At 41.4% G+C, this 22,214-nt stretch overlaps 2 protein-coding genes across 3 annotated transcripts; one reads left to right on the top strand and one right to left on the bottom strand.

Annotated features, from left to right (window-relative positions):
* Positions 1-2,407: 2,407 nt before the first annotated feature.
* On the top strand, positions 2,408-3,289 carry LOC120107578 (probable transcription factor At4g00390). Its single transcript, XM_039120907.1, has one exon. The coding sequence runs from the start codon at positions 2,408-2,410 to the stop codon at positions 3,287-3,289; it is 882 nt and encodes a 293-aa protein (XP_038976835.1).
* Positions 3,290-19,896: 16,607 nt separating this feature from the next.
* LOC120107577 (lysine histidine transporter 1-like) lies at positions 19,897-21,992 on the bottom strand. Of its 2 annotated transcripts, none has more exons than XM_039120906.1 (3): positions 21,308-21,513; positions 20,969-21,146; positions 19,897-20,448 (listed from the first exon to the last, which is right to left on the bottom strand). In XM_039120906.1, the coding sequence occupies exons 2-3, from the start codon at positions 20,971-20,973 to the stop codon at positions 20,049-20,051; spliced, it is 405 nt and encodes a 134-aa protein (XP_038976834.1). In that variant the 5' UTR covers positions 20,974-21,146; positions 21,308-21,513; the 3' UTR covers positions 19,897-20,048. The 2 variants fall into 2 exon arrangements, 1 of the variants encoding a protein (XP_038976834.1); XR_005509296.1 differs by lacking the exon at positions 19,897-20,448 and adding an exon at positions 21,520-21,992 and having other exon boundaries at positions 20,752-21,146; positions 21,308-21,431.
* Positions 21,993-22,214: the final 222 nt, after the last annotated feature.

A 22,214-nucleotide genomic window follows, 5' to 3' on the forward strand; every position in this document is an offset into this window, starting at 1 on the left:
TTTTTCTGTGCAGGTATTAAGCCAGTTCTTAGATTCACCAAAGCAACCATATTTGGATGCTGCTTACCATGTCTTAAGATACTTGAAAGCTACTCCAGGACAAGGTTTATTCTTTCCTTCGAAATCGGAATTTCATTTGAAAGCTTTCTGTGATGCAGATTGGGCATCATGCTTGAACACTCGAAGATCAGTCACAGAATTTTGTATCTTTCTCAGTGAGTCGCTTGAATCTTGGAAATCAAAGAAGCAAACCACAGTTTCACGATCCTCTGCTCAAGCAGAGTATCGTGCTATGGCTTCTACGTGTTGTGAGATTACATGGCTGGTGAATCTTCTCAAGGATTTGAATGTTGAACCTACAAGGTCTGAATTGCTCTTTTGTGACAACCAGGTTGCAGTGCATTAGCTGCAAATCCAGTCTTTCATAAGAGAACAAAACATATTCAAATAGATTGTCATACTGTGCGGGACAAAGTACAATCTGGTTTCATTCGCACTCTCCATGTTTTCACAACAATTCAACTTGCTGACATACTAACTAAAGCTCTTGGAGTTGTCCGATTCAAGGCATTGTTAAGCAAGATGAGAGTTCATAACATTCACATGCCATCTTGAGGGGGAGTGTTGAAATTCTATTTATACAAATCCTCTGTCCTAGATAAGGAGAATTAGTTTCAGTTGAAACAGTTAGTTCTCTTAGTTATTTTAACTCTTCAGTTACAACAGAATTAGTTAATACTGTTGCTGTATCAGTTAGTCAGCTAATACTGTTACTATATCAGTTAGAATTAGTTAATGTAAAGGCTACATAAACATAATAGTGTTCTTGACTTGGGAAGTAAGTGAAGTTCTTGTATTCCTGTATTCAGAAAGGAATAACAGCAATCTTTTCATTCCCAACTTTCTTGTGTTTACTACTTCCTTTCATCTCTCGATCAAGATTTGTTTCTCATTGCTAACTTCTGTTGTCAATTCTTATTCATCTTCTGCTATTTTTTTATAAACCTCAGCGGATTTTGACAGGAGTAGCTCACATGAAGGCTGAGATAGATCGCCACCAAAGAACTTTACATTTACTTATCTCTTCATGATTCTGCTATCAAATTACGGTGTATTGTTGGGCATACCTTCTGTATCATTGGGATGAAAGAAAGAAAAATAATCTGACCTAAACCTTTCTCATGTTATCAGGTCTCTATGAGTAGGAATACTTGCATTCGTACTGGAGTTACAGAGTGGAAAATTACAAATCCTGCCCATGTGGTATGATATGGTTTTATGGCTTGATAATGGTAATAGTTTATGGGCAGTTTATAATGTAATTGACCTGTCAGATGGTTATCGACTGAGAGAGAAATCCTTATACTGGAAATGTGGCTATTTCATTTTCTCTTTGGATTGGCCCTCTTCTGTCGCGCTCTGATCTATGATTCTCTTCTGCTTTCTAGGTCTGCTACTATCGTTACTTAAGACTTCATCCAAGTTGGAAGTTCCTCTACAAGGTTGTAATCATTAACTGATTGAAGTGGTCATTAGAAGTATGTTGTATGTGATATGTTATCTGGCATTTTTATTTTATACTCTTGGGTTTCTTCTCAAAGAGTAAAGGTGGCGGCAAAATCCATAAATGTCCATGCATCTAAGGTGGGCTGTGTTTTAAAGGCGACTATAGAAGACCAGGTCTGCATTCAAAGGCCTTCACGCTCCCTCTCCATCTGCATGCTTCTCAAAGTCTGTCACATTGAAAGGCGGCATAAGTTCTTTGTTTCCAGAAGGTAAGAAGGTTTTGACTCTTACATGACTTCTTCTGTCTTTGGCAGGTTGAAGCTGCCCTCTTGTGCCCATGCTCGCGTCGCACTCTTTCTTTTAAGGATTCGGCTAAGGTAGTCCATTAATAATACTGCTCAATATGCTGCGCCGAAGCTTCAGTGGACCTGCGTGCATCAGCTGATAAATTGTAAGGCCGCTTTTGTGGACGTACTTCGAAGTCTTTTGAAACTGGTGGCTCTTTGAAGGATCAGAGGCACAACAATTGGTGCAAATAATCGACTAGATCTCCCAGGGCTTATGATGTAAATATTATTTTATTGTATCGTGCTGACCTTGGGAGTGAAACAAAGAAAGCAAGTTAAAAGCTAAAATATGATTGATTTTTTGATGTGATACAGAGAAGCGGGACGCAGGATGAAATCCGGTAAAGATACGATAATTATTACGTTAGAACTTTAAATGGTCAGCGCGTTTTTCCCATGCCACGTCTTTTTACTTTTGTGTTTCTGGCTGGTTGTCTTCTTTCGGCAGCGGCGGTTCGTAAGCCGCGTTGGGCTCTCATTTTACTCGGTTCTTCCGGAAAAATTCAATCCCAAGCCCTTCCAATACCCCGAACGCCCTTCTCCCGCCGGCTGTGATGACTCCCAAATGCCCTGCCCCTCGCTTCCCCCCCTCCGTCGTCTCTCGTGAGGACGACGAAAGAAAAGAAGTTAAGTTATGCAGCGATGAAGGCTCCCACGACGAAGATGATGAACTCCCCTCCCCCGGCGCCGCCTCCAGCAAAAGAGTACAACTACTTGGGGAAATATCCAGCAACGGCGGCGATGAGAGCTCTGACGATGACCGAAAGAGCAACGACAGAGAACACCGGCGGCCGCCAAAGATATCTTCCAAAGACAACATCACCGTTCAACCAGCACCAAACCTGAGGTTTTGGCCCCCTGATGATGAGATCACGATCCTTAAAGGTCTCATCGACCACCGCTCCGAGGTGGGCAACCTTCCGTCCCCCAAGCAACTGCAAAGCCGAGTCTGCGGTTCTCTCAAGGCCATGGCCAACTGCAGTCAGTTCTCTGACAAAGTATGGCAGCTTCGAAGGAAATTCCAAGCCAATGGCAAGCGCGGCCGCAGCGTCGATAGCTTTGCCGACCCTCACGAGAGGGCCGTTTTTGATCTCTCCAACCAGATATGGGGAGATCAGAACAGTACTACTGCAAATAAGAAGAAAGAGATGACTGGCAACGCAGTTGATGCGCAGGACGTTTGTTCGAGGGAGGAGGTAATGAAGGTTCGGTATCCACATTTGTGGGAAGCCGTGACAAGGAAGGCTAATGAGGTTGAGTATGGAGGGGAGGCCATGATGAGGAAACTCAAGAAGCTAGGGGATTCAAAGGCAAGCATGGCTCAGAAGATTCTTGTGGACTTGGATAAGGCCAAGATAAAGATAACCATGAGCAGGGCGTCTTTGTTGAAAGACACTTTTAGATTGCTCGACGAAGGATTGAACGAAAAGGGCTGACTGCGTGCTACGATCGATACTTGATGCGCTACGTAAACGTTTTGCTGTTGACGTTCCATTTCCATGTTTTTTTGTCTTGATTTTTGCGATGCATTTGGAAATTCAAAGTGGGTAAAAGACTTCTTTGTTTGCTGCTATCTTTATCTGGGCCTAGAAAGTATGTCACCTGGGGACTTTTTGGTATACTAAAATTGAAAACATAACTATATATATTTGCATTTTCCTTATGAGTTCTTCTTTCTGTCCAAATTATTAGGGAAATGTTTGGAAATTCCAGTTATCATTAGATCCTCGTTACAGCTCGCTTTGGAGGCCATTCTTGCATATTCTTAATATTTCATTGCATCGGTGACATTATTTTCTGTTAGAGTATCAGAAGTAATTGCTACCAAATAACTGGATCTATGAATACTTGATTATAGCCTCGTATGATACATTTTAAATGCTATGTTAAACCTTGTCGAGAAATGCTTTTGGATGTTCAGAAAGGTTATGATTTGCGGTATAATGTATTGCTAGTGATGTATCGGTGATCAGTAGTAAGTTCTTGTCCTAGTTTCCTATCATGTTAAACCTGTATGAGTTTTGAATATCCAGGATGGAGAAAAAAATGACAGTCGGGTCTGCGAGCAAGTTGGATCAAGACTTCTTGGTTGAAGCAGTAAATAAAAATTCTTATGGTAGCAAGTGATGCTATGACTGAAGATTGTTAATAATCTTTGTTTTTTTCTTTTCTTTTCTTTTTCCTCTTGTTTGGGTTTTCAAATTACATTTCCTGTTCTAGGTCATGCATTTGTTGCATTGGATTTTCTTTAAAACATTAATCCACATTTATTTTTTGCCCATTTGCTCCTCTTTTCCGTTAAAAAGAGGGTGCTATCCTGAGACCTAAATTACAATATAATACATGCTTAAATCAAGAATATTTAGTAACCAATGGTAGAGAAGAATGAAAATGGCTGTTGTTAATAAATATATATAATTACAAGGACATGGATATAAATGTGCAACCAGTTATTAGAGGAACACATTTCTTTGACAAATTTTAGTCCTATACTATCTATGTTCTCAGTCTATTTCATGCAGTACATTGCCTTCGGACAACAAACAGTTAATTTGGAACTCCATGTTATTTGCATTGAAATATATTCCGTGACAAGAAGCAACCACCTGGTTCTCTTGATAGCTAAACTACAGGGAGCCCAATTTGCAGGCATTTGAACAACCCTTAGTCTTTGGTTTGTCGATGGAGTAGTTTAGTGGAAAAATAACAATGTCAGAGGTGCTTCATATATGATGTATGATAATCATGAAAGAGTCCATCTAGAAGGTTGCGCTGTTCAAATGGTGGAACAAAAGGTAACGTGGCTGCCATTGATAACCCTCAAGCTCAGTTTATACACCTTGGAGGGGACGCCATCATTGTTATCCTTTGGGTGGAAGATTTTGTTGGAGGACAAGTTCTAGAATTTTAATGCTCTCCATTTCACCCAAGAAAACATTCCTTATTTTAAAAAGACAAATTATGACACCATATGCCAGATCTTCCTTTAAGATTGATATTACAGAGTCTAGATCAGAGCTGGAATACTAGACAAGAATTTGAAAGAAAAAGAAATACAAGACATAAATCCCAACAATGACATTTTGATTTCTTAGGTGCAACAATTTTCAATAAAGAAAAATTAAACCTACCTTCCAATGTCTTAACTGTCCCTTCTTTGATAGTTACACATGATTAACTTCTTAATAGTATAAAAGTCGGATTCCAAAACCATGGACCGACACTTAACCAAATACTCCGTATGGAATGTCCCTATACTCGTCATACAAAACTTAGTTTTCCTAAGTAGGTTTAGTTTTATAGTTGTTGATTGATAAGAGCTCAGTTCTGTGATGGAAAGCCAAAGGATGAAGGATGCCAACTGCTGAAGTGGAATCTGCCGAGTGCTATACAACTAAACTTGTTGAGCACAGTCCTAGTAATCTGGAGATTTATACATGTTACGCAAGTTTTGGTTGTTTGAATAGCCAAAGATGACTACACCATTAAATTTAAAATATTTAAATTATAACCAAATGCAGCAGAGATTGTAAATCCCAGATTTTCTGATTTTAGAATTTTCAATTAGTTGCAGGAACTACATCAAGAATACAATATGCAACAGCCACCTATTATGTGATGTTGATTCTGCAAATTCCCTAGCATCATTCATTCATTTTAAGGATGTGTCCTTGGTAAATGCAAGCTTTTGCAATTGCAGTGCTACATTTTCATCTATGCTTCATTCCTCTTAGACATCTTCGTGAACTTATAGAAGCAAGAATATATGGTTAACATCACCACATCATATGTAAATTTTAATAACCTGACACAGTAATCTAGTTGACAGCAAGCTTAAAACAAAGACATTATGTGCATATACCAAAAAATAGAAAGCACAAACTAACAAATTAGAGGGCAACCAAGTGTTAGCATTTTATATTCTTGTTTCCCTAACACTTTTACTTCATAAAGTCTAAACCAAATAAGAAAGATTTTTTGGCATGAATACCCTCCTAAATATTGAATTTTGCATGAATACTCTCCTTAAATTAATATTTGCATGTATACCCTTGTAAACCACTTGTTTTGCTATTCTACCATTTTTTATCTTTATTTTTGCATATGTACCCACGTCATCTAATGTCGTTAAAAAATTAACAATTTCAAATTAAAATAACTAAAATACCCTTACTGAGTAGATGTACAAAAAAAATATTTATAAGGCAATCGCGATGGGGGGACAAAAAAGTAATTTCAAAAATATTATTTTATTTTTAATTAAAATAAATATAGTTTTTAATTAGCGATGTTAGAAGAACCGTTATATTAAGGGCATTTGTGCAAAAATAGTGTTTTATGAGAGTATAAAAATAAATATAAATTTGAAGAGGGTATTCATGCAAATTTGAATTTTTAGAAGGGTATACATGCAAAAAAACCCAATAAGAAATGAAAGCATATCACCATTATGCAAACATATAAGCAAGTCCTATTCTACAACTCTAAAATCAATCAAGACCACATGTTCATGAGCCTGTAACCATGTATATGACTGAATTGCATATGTTATCCAATACGAAAAACAAAGATTCGTGAAGGAAGGAGAAGAAGGGCCTGTTTTTCTTCTAAAAAGATAAGAATAAGAAATAAGAAATAATATAGTAACAAAGAATTTATAAATACAAAAAATAATCTAAATACCCTTTTATCCATTTTTGGTTAAATTTCTTCGAATTTCTTCACTTTGACATCTAGAGCATTGAGCAAAAATCACAATAATGAGCATCCTCTTGTCAATACCAATTCTCCCCACCCCTCAGCACAATTCTCACCAGAGATGTAGTGGATGAAGTCAGAAAAGAGCTTCACTGTTGGGCTTTAGCACTCCATAAAACTCTATAGGAATGACTTGATCGAGCATTCAACGACCTCCACTAATAGCATGCCGAGGATTTGTACTCCACTACTCGGAGAGCCCTCTCCTTAGCTCTAGCAACTTGCTAGCAAGCTGCCTGCAGTATCCTCTCAACCTCATCCGTCTGGAAGTCAACCGCCTCAGCTTTGCTCTCTGTAGCCTTCAGCTGGGCCTTAACTCAGCAACCTTCTAATTGGTTGCATGTAGTACCACCTTGACCTCTGCTGCTAGACACTTGAAAGCTAAAAGCTTTCATCCACCCGAGCCATAATATTGATGCCCTCCAGACCAAAAAAAACCACCGAAATTCAATCCTTGAAATTAAATAGGAGGAGCATTGCCCTCAAGTTACTAGGGCACCCATGAACTTGATGAACCGGCAATAGCGGCATCTATGGACCAAGCAATAGTGAACGTGTCATGTGTCACAAGTTGAGAAGAAAACTGGGCTATCCCCTCCACAGACTACACACTTGTTCGAGAAGCCTCAGCTAAATCAATGGTGATGTAACTCTCCGAAGATGGAGTACCTTCACCAAGAATTTGAAATTCTCTGAGTATAGTAGAGACAACAGGAGATATGCACCCTTTAAATAGAGCCTTGAACAACTCTAATCGGCTCAGCTGATCAACTTCTATAGGTTATCAGTATGATGCATTTCACACCAACATTCTCATCCAGATGGTCAACAGTTCCTTCGAAAATTGGAGCAAAGCGACTCATCCTTCGAAACATTCTCACTAAGTATTAATGCCCTCCATGAAGTAGCGCAAATTTTGATGGTGCAGTTACTTCCTTCGCCCAAACCAAGAAAAATGGCTTAGAGTAGGAAGCGTGGGGCAAGTGTTATGGTGGAAAATGAGCTTGATGATCACTACAAGAAAATTCATCTTTTTCGATGCTTTTTATAATCTTTACCGACGCTTATAAGCGTCGGCTAAAGTTCCCGCCACGCAAATAGAAGCGTGGCAAAAGCGTCGGCGATATCGGAGTGGCAAAAGTTTTTGCCGACGCTAAGAGAAAGCGTCGGCAAAAACAGGGATTTCCCGACGCAATCGCCTTTGCGGCAAAAACAGAATCGCCGACGCTTTAAAGCGTCGGCAAATGTATTTTTAAAGCGTCGGCGTAGGCTTCAAGTTTACCGACGCTTTAAAGCGTCGGCGTAGGCGTTCCAGATTTTTTATTTACCAACACTTTAAAGCGTCGGGATTGCTATTTTTTTTAAAAAAATACAAATACGAATGTAAATTATAAAAGCCCCAGAAAACTTGACTGGAATATGAGACCAAGAATCAATCTAAAAATCTGAAACCCAGAAATAATCTGTTGCCCAGATAGACAACCCAAGAGGGGGGGTGAATTGGGTTTTAAAATAATTTAGTTATTTAAAACGTTGTGGATGACTAATTAAAACTAATGCAAGTTGTTTAATTAATTGCTATGTGCTGTGAGTGATATGAGAGTAAGAGAAAGAGAGACAATCAATCACACACACCAAGTTTTATAGTGGTTCGGAGCTAACCCTTGCTCCTACGTCCACTCCCCAAGTCTCACTTGGGAATTCACTATAACCCCTTGGATTACAGCCGGTTGTTTTCCAAGCTCACAACCAAACTTATTGTTTTACGAGCTCACAACGAACTCGGTCGGTTTTCCCTGGCTCACCGACTAGAACCGCCCCGATTGTTTTTCCGGGATCACAATCGAACCCTTACACACGTTGGTTTTACACTCGGCTCACCAACCAACCTCAATACCCTTGATTCAATCCCCCGATTGAACCAAGCAAATACAAGTTGTAAATAAAAGAGACAAACAGAAAACAAAGCTTCTCAAAAGCAGATGAATAACAATATAAGCTGAAAAGAGTTTAGAAGCCCTCAAACGCTTTGAGTTGGAGTTGAGTAGGGCTTCTTGAACTTTGAGTCTCCTCTTGAATGTCTGGTCGACTTGAATGCAGGAGGAGGCTTCTTTAATTGCTGGGAAGAGGAAGTTGGATGGAGTTAATGCCGCTCTTCCCTCTTTTCGTTGAGGAACAGGTTGCAGAGATTGAATGCTTGATTACTTTGAGTGGAATAGTTGTTCTCTACTTTGCTACAGTCCTCTGTGGCTATTTAAACCAACTCCCACGGAAACTAACCGTTAGAGACCTTTTTCTGCCCGTTCTGCACACTCTGCACAGTCTGACAATATGTCCGTTGGTGGGTTGGAGTCGACTCGCGCGATCAGGAGTCGACTCGGCTGTAGCGGGAGTCGACTCATGCTTTTCTGGAGTCGACTCGGCAACTGTTTCGGATTTGAATTAAAGTTGCCTCTTCGACTGGGAGTCGACTCGTCTTGACCCGGAGTCGACTCGCCAACTTCTGGAGCTGACTTGGCATTTTCGGAGTCGGCTCATTCCCATGAAGTCCACGGAGCCAATTTTCAACTTGGCCAACTCGAGTCGACTCGACTGTCCTGGGAGTCGACTCGGCGCTCAGAGCCCGAACTCCCGATCTTCTGTCTTTTGGCTCGTCCAGTCTTGGAGTCGACTCGAACTTTCCTGGAGTCGACTCGGCTCTCAGTTTCCAAAACTAAGTCTTCTGCCCTTTTGGTGTACCGCTGCCTTGGAGTCGACTCGAGCTTTCTAGGAGTCGACTCGGCTCTCAGACACAGCAGACTGGTCTTCTGTCTTCTTTGGGGTCGCGGCGTCTAGGAGTCGACTCGCGTATTGCGGGAGTCGACTCGAATCTCAGAGTCCGAAAAACGTTCTCTGACTTTTTCCTTGTGTTCCTCTGAGAGTCGACTCTCACTTTCTTTGGAGTCGACTAGCCAACCATCGGAGTCGACTCGCGTTCCACTGGAGTCGACTCGAATCTCAGACCCGAAAACTGCTCTCTGACTTTTCTGCCTGTGACTCCTAGGAGTCGACTCATACTACCCTGGAGTCGACTAGGTGAACCTCGGAGTCGACTCGCGCACTTCAGGAGTCGACTCGCTGACAGGTTTTGAGTTGATGCTTTCTGTTCGTCTGTCTGTTCTCAGTCGGAGTCGACTCGTACTGATCCGGAGTCGACTCGAGCTCGTGCCAGTGAACTTGATACGCTTGGAGTCGACTCGTGATACGCTGGAGTCGACTCGAGTCTCAGACTTTGGTTCAAGCTGACTTCCTAACTTATCCAAAATATTATGGACCAAGTCTAGAGACACTTAGACAAGATTTTCACTGAAACACTTAATTGAATTCATTAGTAAACAAGAGATATACTCAAATGCTTTGAGCTCATCAAAATCAAATAGGGTTTTAATCAATCACTCCACAATCTCCCCCTTTTTGATGATGACAAAACATTGAGTATATGTAAAGTGAATTGCTCTATAAACAAGGAAAGTAAAATCCATAAATGAATTCAGATGTCTGGTAATTTAATTTATCCAAGTTTGAAAGGTGTGAACAATAAATTTCGGAGTTAAAGCTCCCCCTTTCATTTGGAATTATATAAGCCTTCATATCATGCAATCAATTGTTTGGCTTATATATCTTTAATGATTTAGCTTGCTTAAAATTCAGATTCTCCCCCTCAACATATGCAATCTACTTTGTTTTGATTCTAAGAATTTTTGACTTTTAAATTTTTGGTTTTTAGAGGAAAAAATCTGTCAATTTGTTCTTGAGTAGGATTCAGCTAATCTCCGAATATCCCTTGAATAGATTCTGGAGATTACTCCATTAGGAGCCCCAAAAGAGAGATAATGAGCCTCGAGGTACCAAATCCACTTAGAACAAATTTTTGTGTGTTTTAAAAGTTTTTCTTTTTATTGATTTTCATTGATTCCTTTTACATATTTCATACATATTTCTCTCCCTTTTTGTCATCGTATCAAAAAGGAGGTAAGCACACACAATCAATCATAGATCAAATGGCACAGAATTGAAGAAGATATGGCTACTCATTGTATTGATTTGTATGTAAATACATTTGAGAATACAATAAGTAAAGCAAAAACAATACATGTCAAAACAAAACACAAAAAGCAGCTATGGTCTCCTCGAGGATGTAGCTCCTCCTCTCGAGGATGTGGCTCCTCCTCTCGAGGATGTATCTCCTCCTCTTGAGGATGTGGCTCCTCCTCTCAATCTGTTCTCCTCCATGAGGAGGGTGACCGCATCTGTAAGATGCCCGAGCTGAGTGATATTGGACGAAGTGGCTCTGCTATGTGTAGTGGAGAGCTCAGTCACCGACGTCTGAAGTGCGTCCAGCTTGTCGATGAGTACATTCGACAAGCGCTCGGCCCCCTGGGTGGTGGTGCTCATGTCCTTCCGGATGTCATCGCGCATCTTCCGAGTGATGCCCGTGACCTCACTCATACTGGCGGACTGACCCTGGACCAAACTCCGGACATTGTAGATCTCTTCCCGTACATGAGCCGTCATGTCAGTCACGGCTGTCAAGGAAGGGACCAACTCAGAAGATGTGGGTGCAGGAGTGGGAGCAGGCACTGAACCTCGGAGCTCCCGAAGTAGATCCTCTCGCAGATCTCGGACAATCTCCTGCCGCAACTCCAGGAGCTGCTCAGGAGCAATACGGACCTCCATGGGTGGTGGAGCTGAGGAGGAGGGTCCGACTGAGGTGGTAGGAGCCGAAGTGGATGGAAAGTCCGGTAAGTCAGGATAGTCAGAATCTGGCTCAGGACTAGGGGAGTGTCTGGTGGTCTGTGTGGTGATGAAGGACTTCCTAACCCATGTCCCCTCTATCTTCCGAAACCCCATCCTGTGTAGGGTCCCCGGACGCATGCGATCAGTCCATCGCAATGTGCGAAGGGGTTCCCCCTCAGGGATAGGAATCTCGTACTCCCTAAACAACAGAGTGAATACCATACCGTAGGGTAGGGTGAGCCTAGGTCTGTCTAGTGGCTCACACAGGTATCGATAAATGAGTTTGGGGAAGTTGATTGGGGTGTCCTGAAGCATGTAGAACATGAGAGCTAGGTCTCTCTCAGATACAAAATCAAATCTCCCGGTCTTAGGGAAGATGGACCTAGACAATATACTCAGGAGGATCCGCACCTCAATCGGAAGTGAGCTAGCGGATACCTCGTCTAAGGGTGACTGGGGTGGATGCCCTAGAATGGCCGTAAGGGCCTCAACCCTGTCCTCGGGGTGTGTGGGAGCCACCCCTACTTGTGGAAGGTGGAGGATGTGGGCAATAAGATCCTCCGTAATGAACAGAGGGACACCGGCTACCGTGCCCTCGATACCCCCATCTCCTCGATGGACGGTACCGTAAAACTCTCTAACTAATCCAGGATACGTTGGGAGATCTAATGTGAGGAAATACTCTAAGCCCTGGACACGCAATCTCTCACCTATGGTGAAACCCTCCCGGGAGAGATAGTCGAAATCGACATATCTCCCGGTGGTGACGGCCTTCCCGGCGCACGGCCTCGCGGGAACCGCCCTCGGCGGGGAACGAGCCGGAGGTTGTGGCCTCGCGGGATTGTGCCGAGCCTTGGAGCGCCTCTCGGGACCGGCCTCGGGTCGGGACCTCTTCCGGACTACGGTTTTACGCGGCATAATGACCTAGATTGGGAGGAAAACCCTAAGGGACGGTGAAAGGTTGACGGAAAAGGCTTGGGGACGACCGGGGACGACCTAGGAGTCGGCTCTAGGGCTTGTGAACAGTGGCGGCGGAGAATAGAAGTGTTTTCGAAACAACAAAGTTAGGGTTAAAAAGTCGGATCCCGACTGCGAGTCGACTCCACTGAGTCGCGAGTCGACTCGACCTCGAGTCGACTACAGAATATGCGCGAGTCGACTCTCCTTATGCGCCAGTAGACCTCGAGTCGACTCCCGACTATATGCGAGTCGACTCCCCCTCTGCTGCCATCAATCTCGAGTCGACTCCCGCAAATGCGCGAGTCGACTCCCCCTCAGGACCCGACTCTGAAACTTACTCGAGTCGTCTCTAACTTTGGCACGCACCTAAAAATCATGTTATGTTCGTGCCGAATGAGGGAAAATCACTAAATTATGATCTGATTTGATGATCATTGAAAAGAAACTCTATTTTAACCACAATCTAATCATCAAAATCAACGAATCTAGTGGAAACTACCACTAGGATGGATCAATCACTCCTAATCCCCTCCTAAGCACACTAAACCTCTCTTCACTTAGGGGTTTTGTAAAAATGTCTGCTAATTGATCATCAGTACAAACAAATTGTAGTGTCACATCACCATTCAGTACATGATCTCTTATGAAGTGATGTCTTATCTCAATGTGTTTAGTTCTTGAATGCTGAATTGGATTTTTAGTTAGATTAATGGCACTTGTATTATCACAGTTATATAGGTATTTTATCTTGTTTAATGCCATAATCTTCTAATTGTTGTTTGATCCACAAGATTTGAGCACAACAACTCCCGGCTGCAACATATTCAGCTTCAGCAGTAGATAATGCAACCGAGTTTTGTTTCTTGCTAAACCATGAGATCAAGTTTTCTCCTAGGAATTGACATGACCCGCTGGTGCTTTTTCTATCAAGTTTACATCCAGCAAAGTCTGAATCTGTGTATCCTATTAGGTTTAGGCTAGATTCTTTAGAATACCATAACCCTATGTTCTTTGTTCCTATTAGGTATTTAAAGATTCTCTTTACTGCAATTAGATGTGATTCCTTAGGATTAGCCTGATATCTAGCACACATGCAAACACTAAACATGATATCAGGTCTACTTGCAGTAAGATACAATAAAGATCCTATCATACCTCTATACAGTCTCTGATCTACAGATTTACCTGATTCATCTTGGTCTAATTTGCATGATGAGCTCATGGGGGTGCTGATTGACTTGTTTCCCTCCATATCAAACTTCTTGAGCATCTCCTTGATATATTTGGCTTGATTGATGAAGATGCCTCCTTCAGACTGTTTGATTTGAAGCCCGAGGAAGTAGTTCAGCTCTCCCATCATGCTCATCTCAAATTCACTCTGCATCAAATCAGCAAATTCTTCGCAGAGGCGATTGTTAGTAGCACTGAAAATGATATCATCAACATAAATCTGTACTAGTAGCATATCTTAGTTTTTCTTTTTCAGAAATAGTGTTGTATCTATATTACCCCTAGAGAACTCATGTTCTAATAGGAATTTGCTAAGCCTCTCATACCATGCTCTAGGTGTTTGTTTCAAACCATAAAGTGCTTTGTTCAATTTATAAACATGATTAGGGTATTGATGATTTTCAAAACCAGGAGGTTGTTCTACATATACCTCCTCATTAATTACCCATTTAAAAATGCACTTTTTACATCCATTTGAAATAACTTGAAGTCCTTAGAGCATGCAAATGCTAATAATAATCTAATAGCCTCAAGTCTAGCTACGGGAGCAAAGGTTTCATCGAAATCTATACCTTCTTCTTGATTATAACCCTTTGCTACTAGTCTAGCCTTATTCCTTATTACAATTTCATTTTCATCTAGTTTATTTTTATAAATCCATTTTGTACCTATAATTGGATATTCAGAAGGTCTCTCAACTAGATTCCATACTTTGTTTCTAGTAAATTGGTTTAATTCTTCTTGCATTGCATTTATCCAATTTACATCATTTTCGGCTTCTTCTATGTGTTTGGGCTCAAAGTGTGAGACAAAAGCTAGATGGTTATTTAAATTTCTAAGGGATGCTCTAGTCCTGACCGGTTGAGATGGATCATCTAGAATTAGTTCCTTAGGATGCCCGTGAGCATACCTCCAAGCTTTAGTTAGCCCATGATCCACAATAGCCTCTTGGCTTGATGATGCACCTTCAATCAATTTTTGATTGTCATCTTGTAATGTCATCTCATTTATCTTTTCTTCAAGAATTTCAGCATCATCATCAAAATTACCTTTCTTACTAGAGGAAAAATCACTAGAATCATCAAACACAACATGTATGGATTCTTCTATAACTAGGGTTCTTTTATTAAAGACTCTATAGGCTTTACTAGTTGTGGAGTAACCTAAGAATATGCCCTCATCAGATTTAGAGTCAAATTTACCTAGATTATCTTTCCCATTATTATGAACAAAACACCTACATCCAAAAACATGAAAGTAATTAACTTTTGGTTTTCTGTTTTTCCAAAGTTCATAAGGTGTTTTCTTTATAATGGGTCTTAATAAAACTCTATTTAATATATGACAAGAAGTATTAATGGCTTCTCCCCAAAAGTACTTAGGGAGGTTACTTTCACATAACATAGTTCTAGCCATTTCTTCTAGAGTTCTATTTTTTCTTTCCACAACTCCATTTTGTTGTGGTGTCCTAGGTGCAGAAAAATTATGGGTTATCCCCTTTTTACTACAAAACTCATCAAATGACTGATTTTCGAATTCGGTACCATGGTCACTTCTAATAGCTATTACTGAGGTATCTCTAGCATTGGTTACTTCTTTATGGAATTTCTTAAAAACAGAAAATGCTTGATCCTTATGTGCTAGGAACATGACCCATGTGTACCTAGAATAATCATCTACAATAACTAGACCATATTTATTTCCACCTAGGCTTGTTGTTCTAGTTGGTCCGAATAGGTCCATGTGTAATAATTCTAGAGGTCTAGAGGTAGAGACACATTTTATGGATTTAAATGAGTTTCTAGATTGTTTGCCAAATTGACATGCTTCACATATTTTATTCTTTTTAAATTTTAATTTTGGCAAACCTATCACTGAATCTCTTTTAGCTAGTTTAGTTATTGTGTCCATGCTTGCATGACCTAACTTACGGTGCCATAACCAACTAGCATCATTATCCTTAGTTTCATTAACAACTAAACATTGGTTATGTTTGGCAAGATCTTCAAGGTCTACAACATACACATTCCCACGTCTAATTCCTTTAAAAACTAAACTATTGTCATTTGGGTTTGTTATAATGCATAGTGATGGTTTAAACATAACATCATACCCTTTATCACATAATTGACTAATGCTTAATAGGTTATGCTTAAGACCATCAACATATCTAATATTATCAATAAAAGTAGAAGGGGTAATTTGAACTTTACCAATACCAATGATGTGACCTTGATTGTTGTCTCCAAAAGTTACAGCACCTCCCTTCTTAGCTTCAAGGGTGAAAAATTGATCCTTGTCACCCGTCATGTGTCTTGAGCAGCCACTATCCAAGTACCAGCAATTTTTGTTGACCTTGGCTGCAAGACACTCCTACACAAGCAGATCATATAATCTTAGGTACCCAAGTTTTCTTGGGTCCTTCATGGTTAGTCATATTGGTTCCTTTTGGAACCCATACCCTTTTAATTTTTCTTTTAGTTTTCCCTTTCCTATAGTCACATACATTTGCCTTATGTCCTACAGTTCCACAACAAAAGCAGATTACTTTCTTAGTTTTGCTTTCTCCAGCTTTAACAAAGAAGTTACTAAGAAGTTTTTGTTTATTTTTTGGTTTATACCCTAAACCCGCTCTATTAAATACTGCTCGTTGACTGTTTAGTATCATGTTCAATTTTTCAGAACTATATGTAAACTTTTCTACCAAAGGTTTGTACTTTTCAAGTTCTTTAGTTAGAGTTTGTTTTTCGGTTTTTAGAATGTTTAAATCTTTTGTGAGATTCTTGTTTAAGTTTTGTTTATTGTTTTTAAGTTCTGAAATTTCCTTAGTTAATTTTTCATTATCTTTACTCAAGGTATTAGTCTTTTGAGTTAAGAGTTGATTGCTTGTCTTAAGTTCTAAATTTTCTTTGATAAGAACATCTTTATCCTTAACTAATGAATCATACTTACGGATATAAGTTTGGTTAGTTACTTTTAGTTCTTTGTTTTTAGCATTTATAGCCTTATATTCAATCATTAGTTCATTAAAAGCATCATAAAGCTCATCGAAAGTAAAATCTAAAGGCGATTCGGACGTTACCTCATTTTCATTGGCCATGAAGCAGAAATTGGCCTTTTTCTCTTGTTCCTCATCTGATGAAGAGGATGATGAGTCGGAGTCGGATAGTGTTGTGACAAGAGCCTTCTTCTTTTTGTACTTGCTCCCCTTCTTCAGTAAAGGGCACTCAGCTCTTATGTGACCCGGCTTCTTGCACTCGTAACACCCAATCCCCTCATTTTCCCTTTCCTTACCTTTGTCCTTGCGGTAGGAATTTGAGGGGCCTCTCCTTTGATGATAGGACTTCTTGTGGTTGATGAATTTTCTGAATTTGCGCACAAGAAGAGCCTCACCATCATCTCCCTCAAGCTCTTCTTCTTCACTACTGCTGCTGCAAGACAAGTCTTTATTAGATGATGTAGATTTAAGAGCTATTACCTTTTTCTTATGGGAGGACTCTTCTTCGCTGTGCTGCTTCATTATGAGCTCGTGAGTCATTAGGGATCCAAGGAGCTCTTCAAGTGGAAGCTTGTTCAAGTCTTTAGCTTCTTGGATTGCCGTCACCTTGGCTTCCCATGACCTTGGTAGACAGCGAAGAATTTTTCTGACAAGCTCACTGTTAGTATAGTTCTTGCCAAGGCTTTTTAGGCCATTGACAATGTCAGTAAACCTAGTGAACATGCATGTGATTGTTTCATTAGAATCCATTTTAAATAATTCATACTTATGAACCAATATATTTATTTTGGATTCTTTGACTTGATTCGTGCCCTCATGGGTCACTTCAAGTCTGTCCCAAATCTCTTTTGCAGAATTGCAAGTAGAGACCCTATTGAATTCATTTCTATCTAAGGCACAATAAAGCACATTCATAGCTTTAGAATTTAGTTGTGCCTTTCTCATGTCATGTTCATCCCAATCCTTTTCTAGTTTGGGTACCGTGACACCCTCTACATATATGGATGGGATGTATGGCCCATTTACTACAATGGTCCACATCTCATAGTCTTGGGCTTGGATGAATATTCTCATCCTAGCCTTCCAATATGAGTAGTCGGATCCATTAAAGAATGGGGGTCTTTGGGTGGACTGACCCTCAATGTGGGAAGATCCAAATGGGGTTGTCATTTCGATCTTTTACTCTTGGGTGGAAGAGTTTAGGCTCTGATACCACTTGTTGCCCAGATAGACAACCCAAGAGGGGGGATGAATTGGGTTTTAAAATAATTTAGTTATTTAAAACGTTGTGGATGACTAATTAAAACTAATGCAAGTTGTTTAATTAATTGCTATGTGCTGTGAGTGATATGAGAGTAAGAGAAAGAGAGACAATCAATCACACACACCAAGTTTTATAGTGGTTCGGAGCTAACCCTTGCTCCTACGTCCACTCCCCAAGTCTCACTTGGGAATTCACTATAACCCCTTGGATTACAGCCGGTTGTTTTCCAAGCTCACAACCAAACTTGTTGTTTTACGAGCTCACAACGAACTCGGTCGGTTTTTCCTGGCTCACCGACTAGAACCGCCCCGATTGTTTTCCCGGGATCACAATCGAACCCTTACACACGTTAGTTTTACACTCGGCTCACCAACCAACCTCAATACCCTTGATTCAATCCCCCGATTGAACCAAGCAAATACAAGTTGTAAATAAAAGAGACAAACAGAAAACAAAGCTTCTTAAAAGCAGATGAATAACAATATAAGCTGAAAAGAGTTTAGAAGCCCTCAAACGCTTTGAGTTGGAGTTGAGTAGGGCTTCTTGAACTTTGAGTCTCGTCTTGAATGTCTGGTCGACTTGAATGCAGGAGGAGGCTTCTTTAATTGCTGGGAAGAGGAAGTTGGATGGAGTTAATGCTGCTCTTCCCTCTTTTCGTTGAGGAACAGGTTGCAGAGATTGAATGCTTGATTACTTTGAGTGGAATAGTTGTTCTCTACTTTGCTACAGTCCTCTGTGGCTATTTAAACCAACCCCCACAGAAACTAGCCGTTAGAGACCTTTTTCTGCCCGTTCTGCACACTCTGCACAGTCTGACAATATGTCCGTTGGTGGGTTGGAGTCGACTCGCGCGATCAGGAGTCGACTCGGCTGTAGCGGGAGTCGACTCATGCTTTTCTGGAGTCGACTCGGCAACTGTTTCGGATTTGAATTAAAGTTGCCTCTTCGACTGGGAGTCGACTCGTCTTGACCCGGAGTCGACTCGCCAACTTCTGGAGCTGACTTGGCATTTTCGGAGTCGGCTCATCCCATGAAGTCCACGGAGCCAATTTTCAACTTGGCCAACTCGAGTCGACTCGACTGTCCTGGGAGTCGACTCGGCGCTCAGAGCCCGAACTCTCGATCTTCTGTCTTTTGGCTCGTCCAGTCTTGGAGTCGACTCGAACTTTCCTGGAGTCGACTCGGCTCTCAGTTTCCGAAACTAAGTCTTCTGCCCTTTTGGTGTACCGCTGCCTTGGAGTCGACTCGAGCTTTCTAGGAGTCGACTCGGCTCTCAGACACAGCAGACTGGTCTTCTGTCTTCTTTGGGGTCGCGGCGTCTAGGAGTCGACTCGCGTATTGCGGGAGTCGACTCGAATCTCAGAGTCCGAAAAACGTTCTCTGACTTTTTCCTTGTGTTCCTCTGAGAGTCGACTCTCACTTTCTTTGGAGTCGACTTGCCAACCATCGGAGTCGACTCGCGTTCCACTGGAGTCGACTCGAATCTCAGACCCGAAAACTGCTCTCTGACTTTTCTGCCTGTGACTCCTAGGAGTCGACTCATACTACCCTGGAGTCGACTAGGTGAACCTCGGAGTCGACTCGCGCACTTCAGGAGTCGACTCGCTGACAGGTTTTGAGTTGATGCTTTCTGTTCGTCTGTCTGTTCTCAGTCGGAGTCGACTCGTACTGATCCGGAGTCGACTCGAGCTCGTGCCAGTGAACTTGATACGCTTGGAGTCGACTCGTGATACGCTGGAGTCGACTCGAGTCTCAGACTTTGGTTCAAGCTGACTTCTTAACTTATCCAAAATATTATGGACCAAGTCTAGAGACACTTAGACAAGATTTTCACTGAAACACTTAATTGAATTCATTAGTAAACAAGAGATATACTCAAATGCTTTGAGCTCATCAAAATCAAATAGGGTTTTAATCAATCACTCCACATAATCAGATTGTGTAATCACCACAACAAAAACCTGAAAACATAGGCAGTACCTTCTATTGAATTAAGGTTACTGTGTTGATTGCAGCTGAAGAACAGTTGCTGGAAACCAGGGACAGTAACCATCAGCTTCTCAACAACATCATCATTTAAGTGATCAAAAGTACAAATCGTAAGCATAACCAAGCCCCTTATAAAGATACTGTCACTAATGAGTTCTAAAATAATGTTACCCAATATGTAGCAATATAGAGTCAGAGAGAATAATCAGGTGCTTTGGCATCATAGAGAAGAGTATATGCCTGACATGACAGCAGCTGCCAAGGAGACACCTGAAATTGAGTTGAAGTTGGGCAGTTGGGAAAGAACAAAGTGCAGTGAGGCGAAGATCATGATGAAATAGGTGACTTTGATGTTTTTGCAGTCAGGGCAGACAACATCATGGAACTTCTTTAGAGATTTTCCACCTGTGACCATGTAGACGATGTTCACGCCCACCACCACGACAAGTTGCTGAGGCACCACAATCCAAAGACCAAGCTTGTCTCCGAAGGCATGCTGCCCCAGCTCATGGTATCGATCGAATCGCTTTCCAGGTACCATCTCATGCATCTCTACCATTTGCCAGAGAGTATATAAGGTGATGATCCATGATAGGATTAGGACTACAACGCCTGGTCCCCTGCTCAATTATGCATAAGGAGGATAAGCCATTAATCTTTCGCAGCAAAACCAACACAGTTTTCTTATTGGATCCATATATGAGTTAAGAGCAAATATGAGTATTATAAGATCCTCAATACACAGTTTTCTTATAGGATCCATCTGCTGAGTTAAGAACAAATATGAGTATTATGAGATCCTCCATACATAGATGCACTTTTATAACTTAGCCAACTTACCTTGTAAATATATTTTATATGATTAATAAGAATGGAGGAGATGCCTCACTTCATCGTTCATTAAAAGAAAAAAAGAGAGAGTATTATGAGATCCTGTGTCAGGTAACATTAGATCAAATGCAGACAAATCAAAAACAGTTGCAACGATTACAGAGGCTGCTAAGCTTTTCACTAGCTTTAAATTTAACTCTTTAAATTTCCTTTTCACCAAAAGGAAAGCAAAAGGAAAAAAGAAAACCAGCACAAAAAAAAGATGCAATTGGAAAGGCCAGCAGTAAGCAAGTCCTATCAACAGCTAACCTCATGCTTCCTGGTGGTATAGTTTATCACAGTACAGTATCACTGAAGGTATATTTTCTCTCATCTGGTGGCAATAACCTCAAACAAGGGTTTGTCGTACGTCAATAACTACAGCGTTTCCTCCACAAAACGTCTCAATTTCGAGGGTTTCCGCAGCAAGAACTCAGCTCCAGCAAATCTACCATCAGAAACAACAGATGTTCAAGATATTAGGGGATCCGGAGAGCTAATATTTCTAGAGCATATCCAAGAAGCCTAAGAGATATTAACAAGAAGCACTGTTTGCCGAAAGATCTCTACATAGAAACACAAGCTAGGTTTCATGAAAGAATCATATACCTCAACAACCACAAAATGTCTCGAAATCAAATCATTTTCTCCAAGAAATCCCTCGATCCCCAGGGTTTCCGCGCCTCCGGCGAATGCACTAGTCCGATCTTTCTGCGAGGGAATCGGCAAGAACCTGGAGAAGACAAGAAACCCGAAAAGAAGCTGAGAACTAGGGTTCTTGGAGCATCAAGATAAAGAAAAAGAGAGGCAGAGCAAACAACCTGTTCGATGAGGCGATGAACGGGGCTTCCGTTGGACGTCAAATTCGTCATCTCCTTATAGGTATTCCTGAAGAGCCAGAGAAGATCGTAGGTGAACTTGGCCGGCATCTCGTACACATAAACCCTAACCACCGACAGCCCCGACTACGGATCCGCCGGATCCCCATAAAGCCTCCCTGTTTCCTTCCCCCAGATCTTGTCATCAAGCGCTTTTACCGCGGCTCCGCCCGCGTCGGCCGCGACGAAGGAAGATCCGGCGGAGACAGGGCGCCGGGAGGTGAGGAACTTCTCGAGAGAGGCGACGAAGGAGTAGAAGAAGAAGATGGAGGCGAGCACGAGGAGGGAGAGGGTGGCGACGAGGAACGAGGGAGAGGAGGAAGAATCCTGGTTGGCTGCCGACGACAACCGACACCACACATTATTAATATGTACGGTTCATCGCCGGAGAGGAGGAAGGAGGAGAGGAACGGCCCGCATGTTCTACCACGACGCTTATTAGCGTCGTCTATGGCCGACGCTTTTAAAAAGCGTCGGCATATGTTGGGGATGAACCGAAAATTGCCGACGCTTGTAAAAAGCGTCGGCAAAAAGGGGTCGGTAAAATCCCATTTTCTTGTAGTGTGATATGGCATGACCAAATTAGTCCAACTCAGAATTGATGTGGCATCTTGCAAAGCCTGACCAGGTTCATCTTA

Source organism: Phoenix dactylifera, unplaced genomic scaffold (assembly GCF_009389715.1).
Source record: "Phoenix dactylifera cultivar Barhee BC4 unplaced genomic scaffold, palm_55x_up_171113_PBpolish2nd_filt_p 000908F, whole genome shotgun sequence".
Classification (NCBI taxonomy): Eukaryota; Viridiplantae; Streptophyta; class Magnoliopsida; order Arecales; family Arecaceae; genus Phoenix; species Phoenix dactylifera.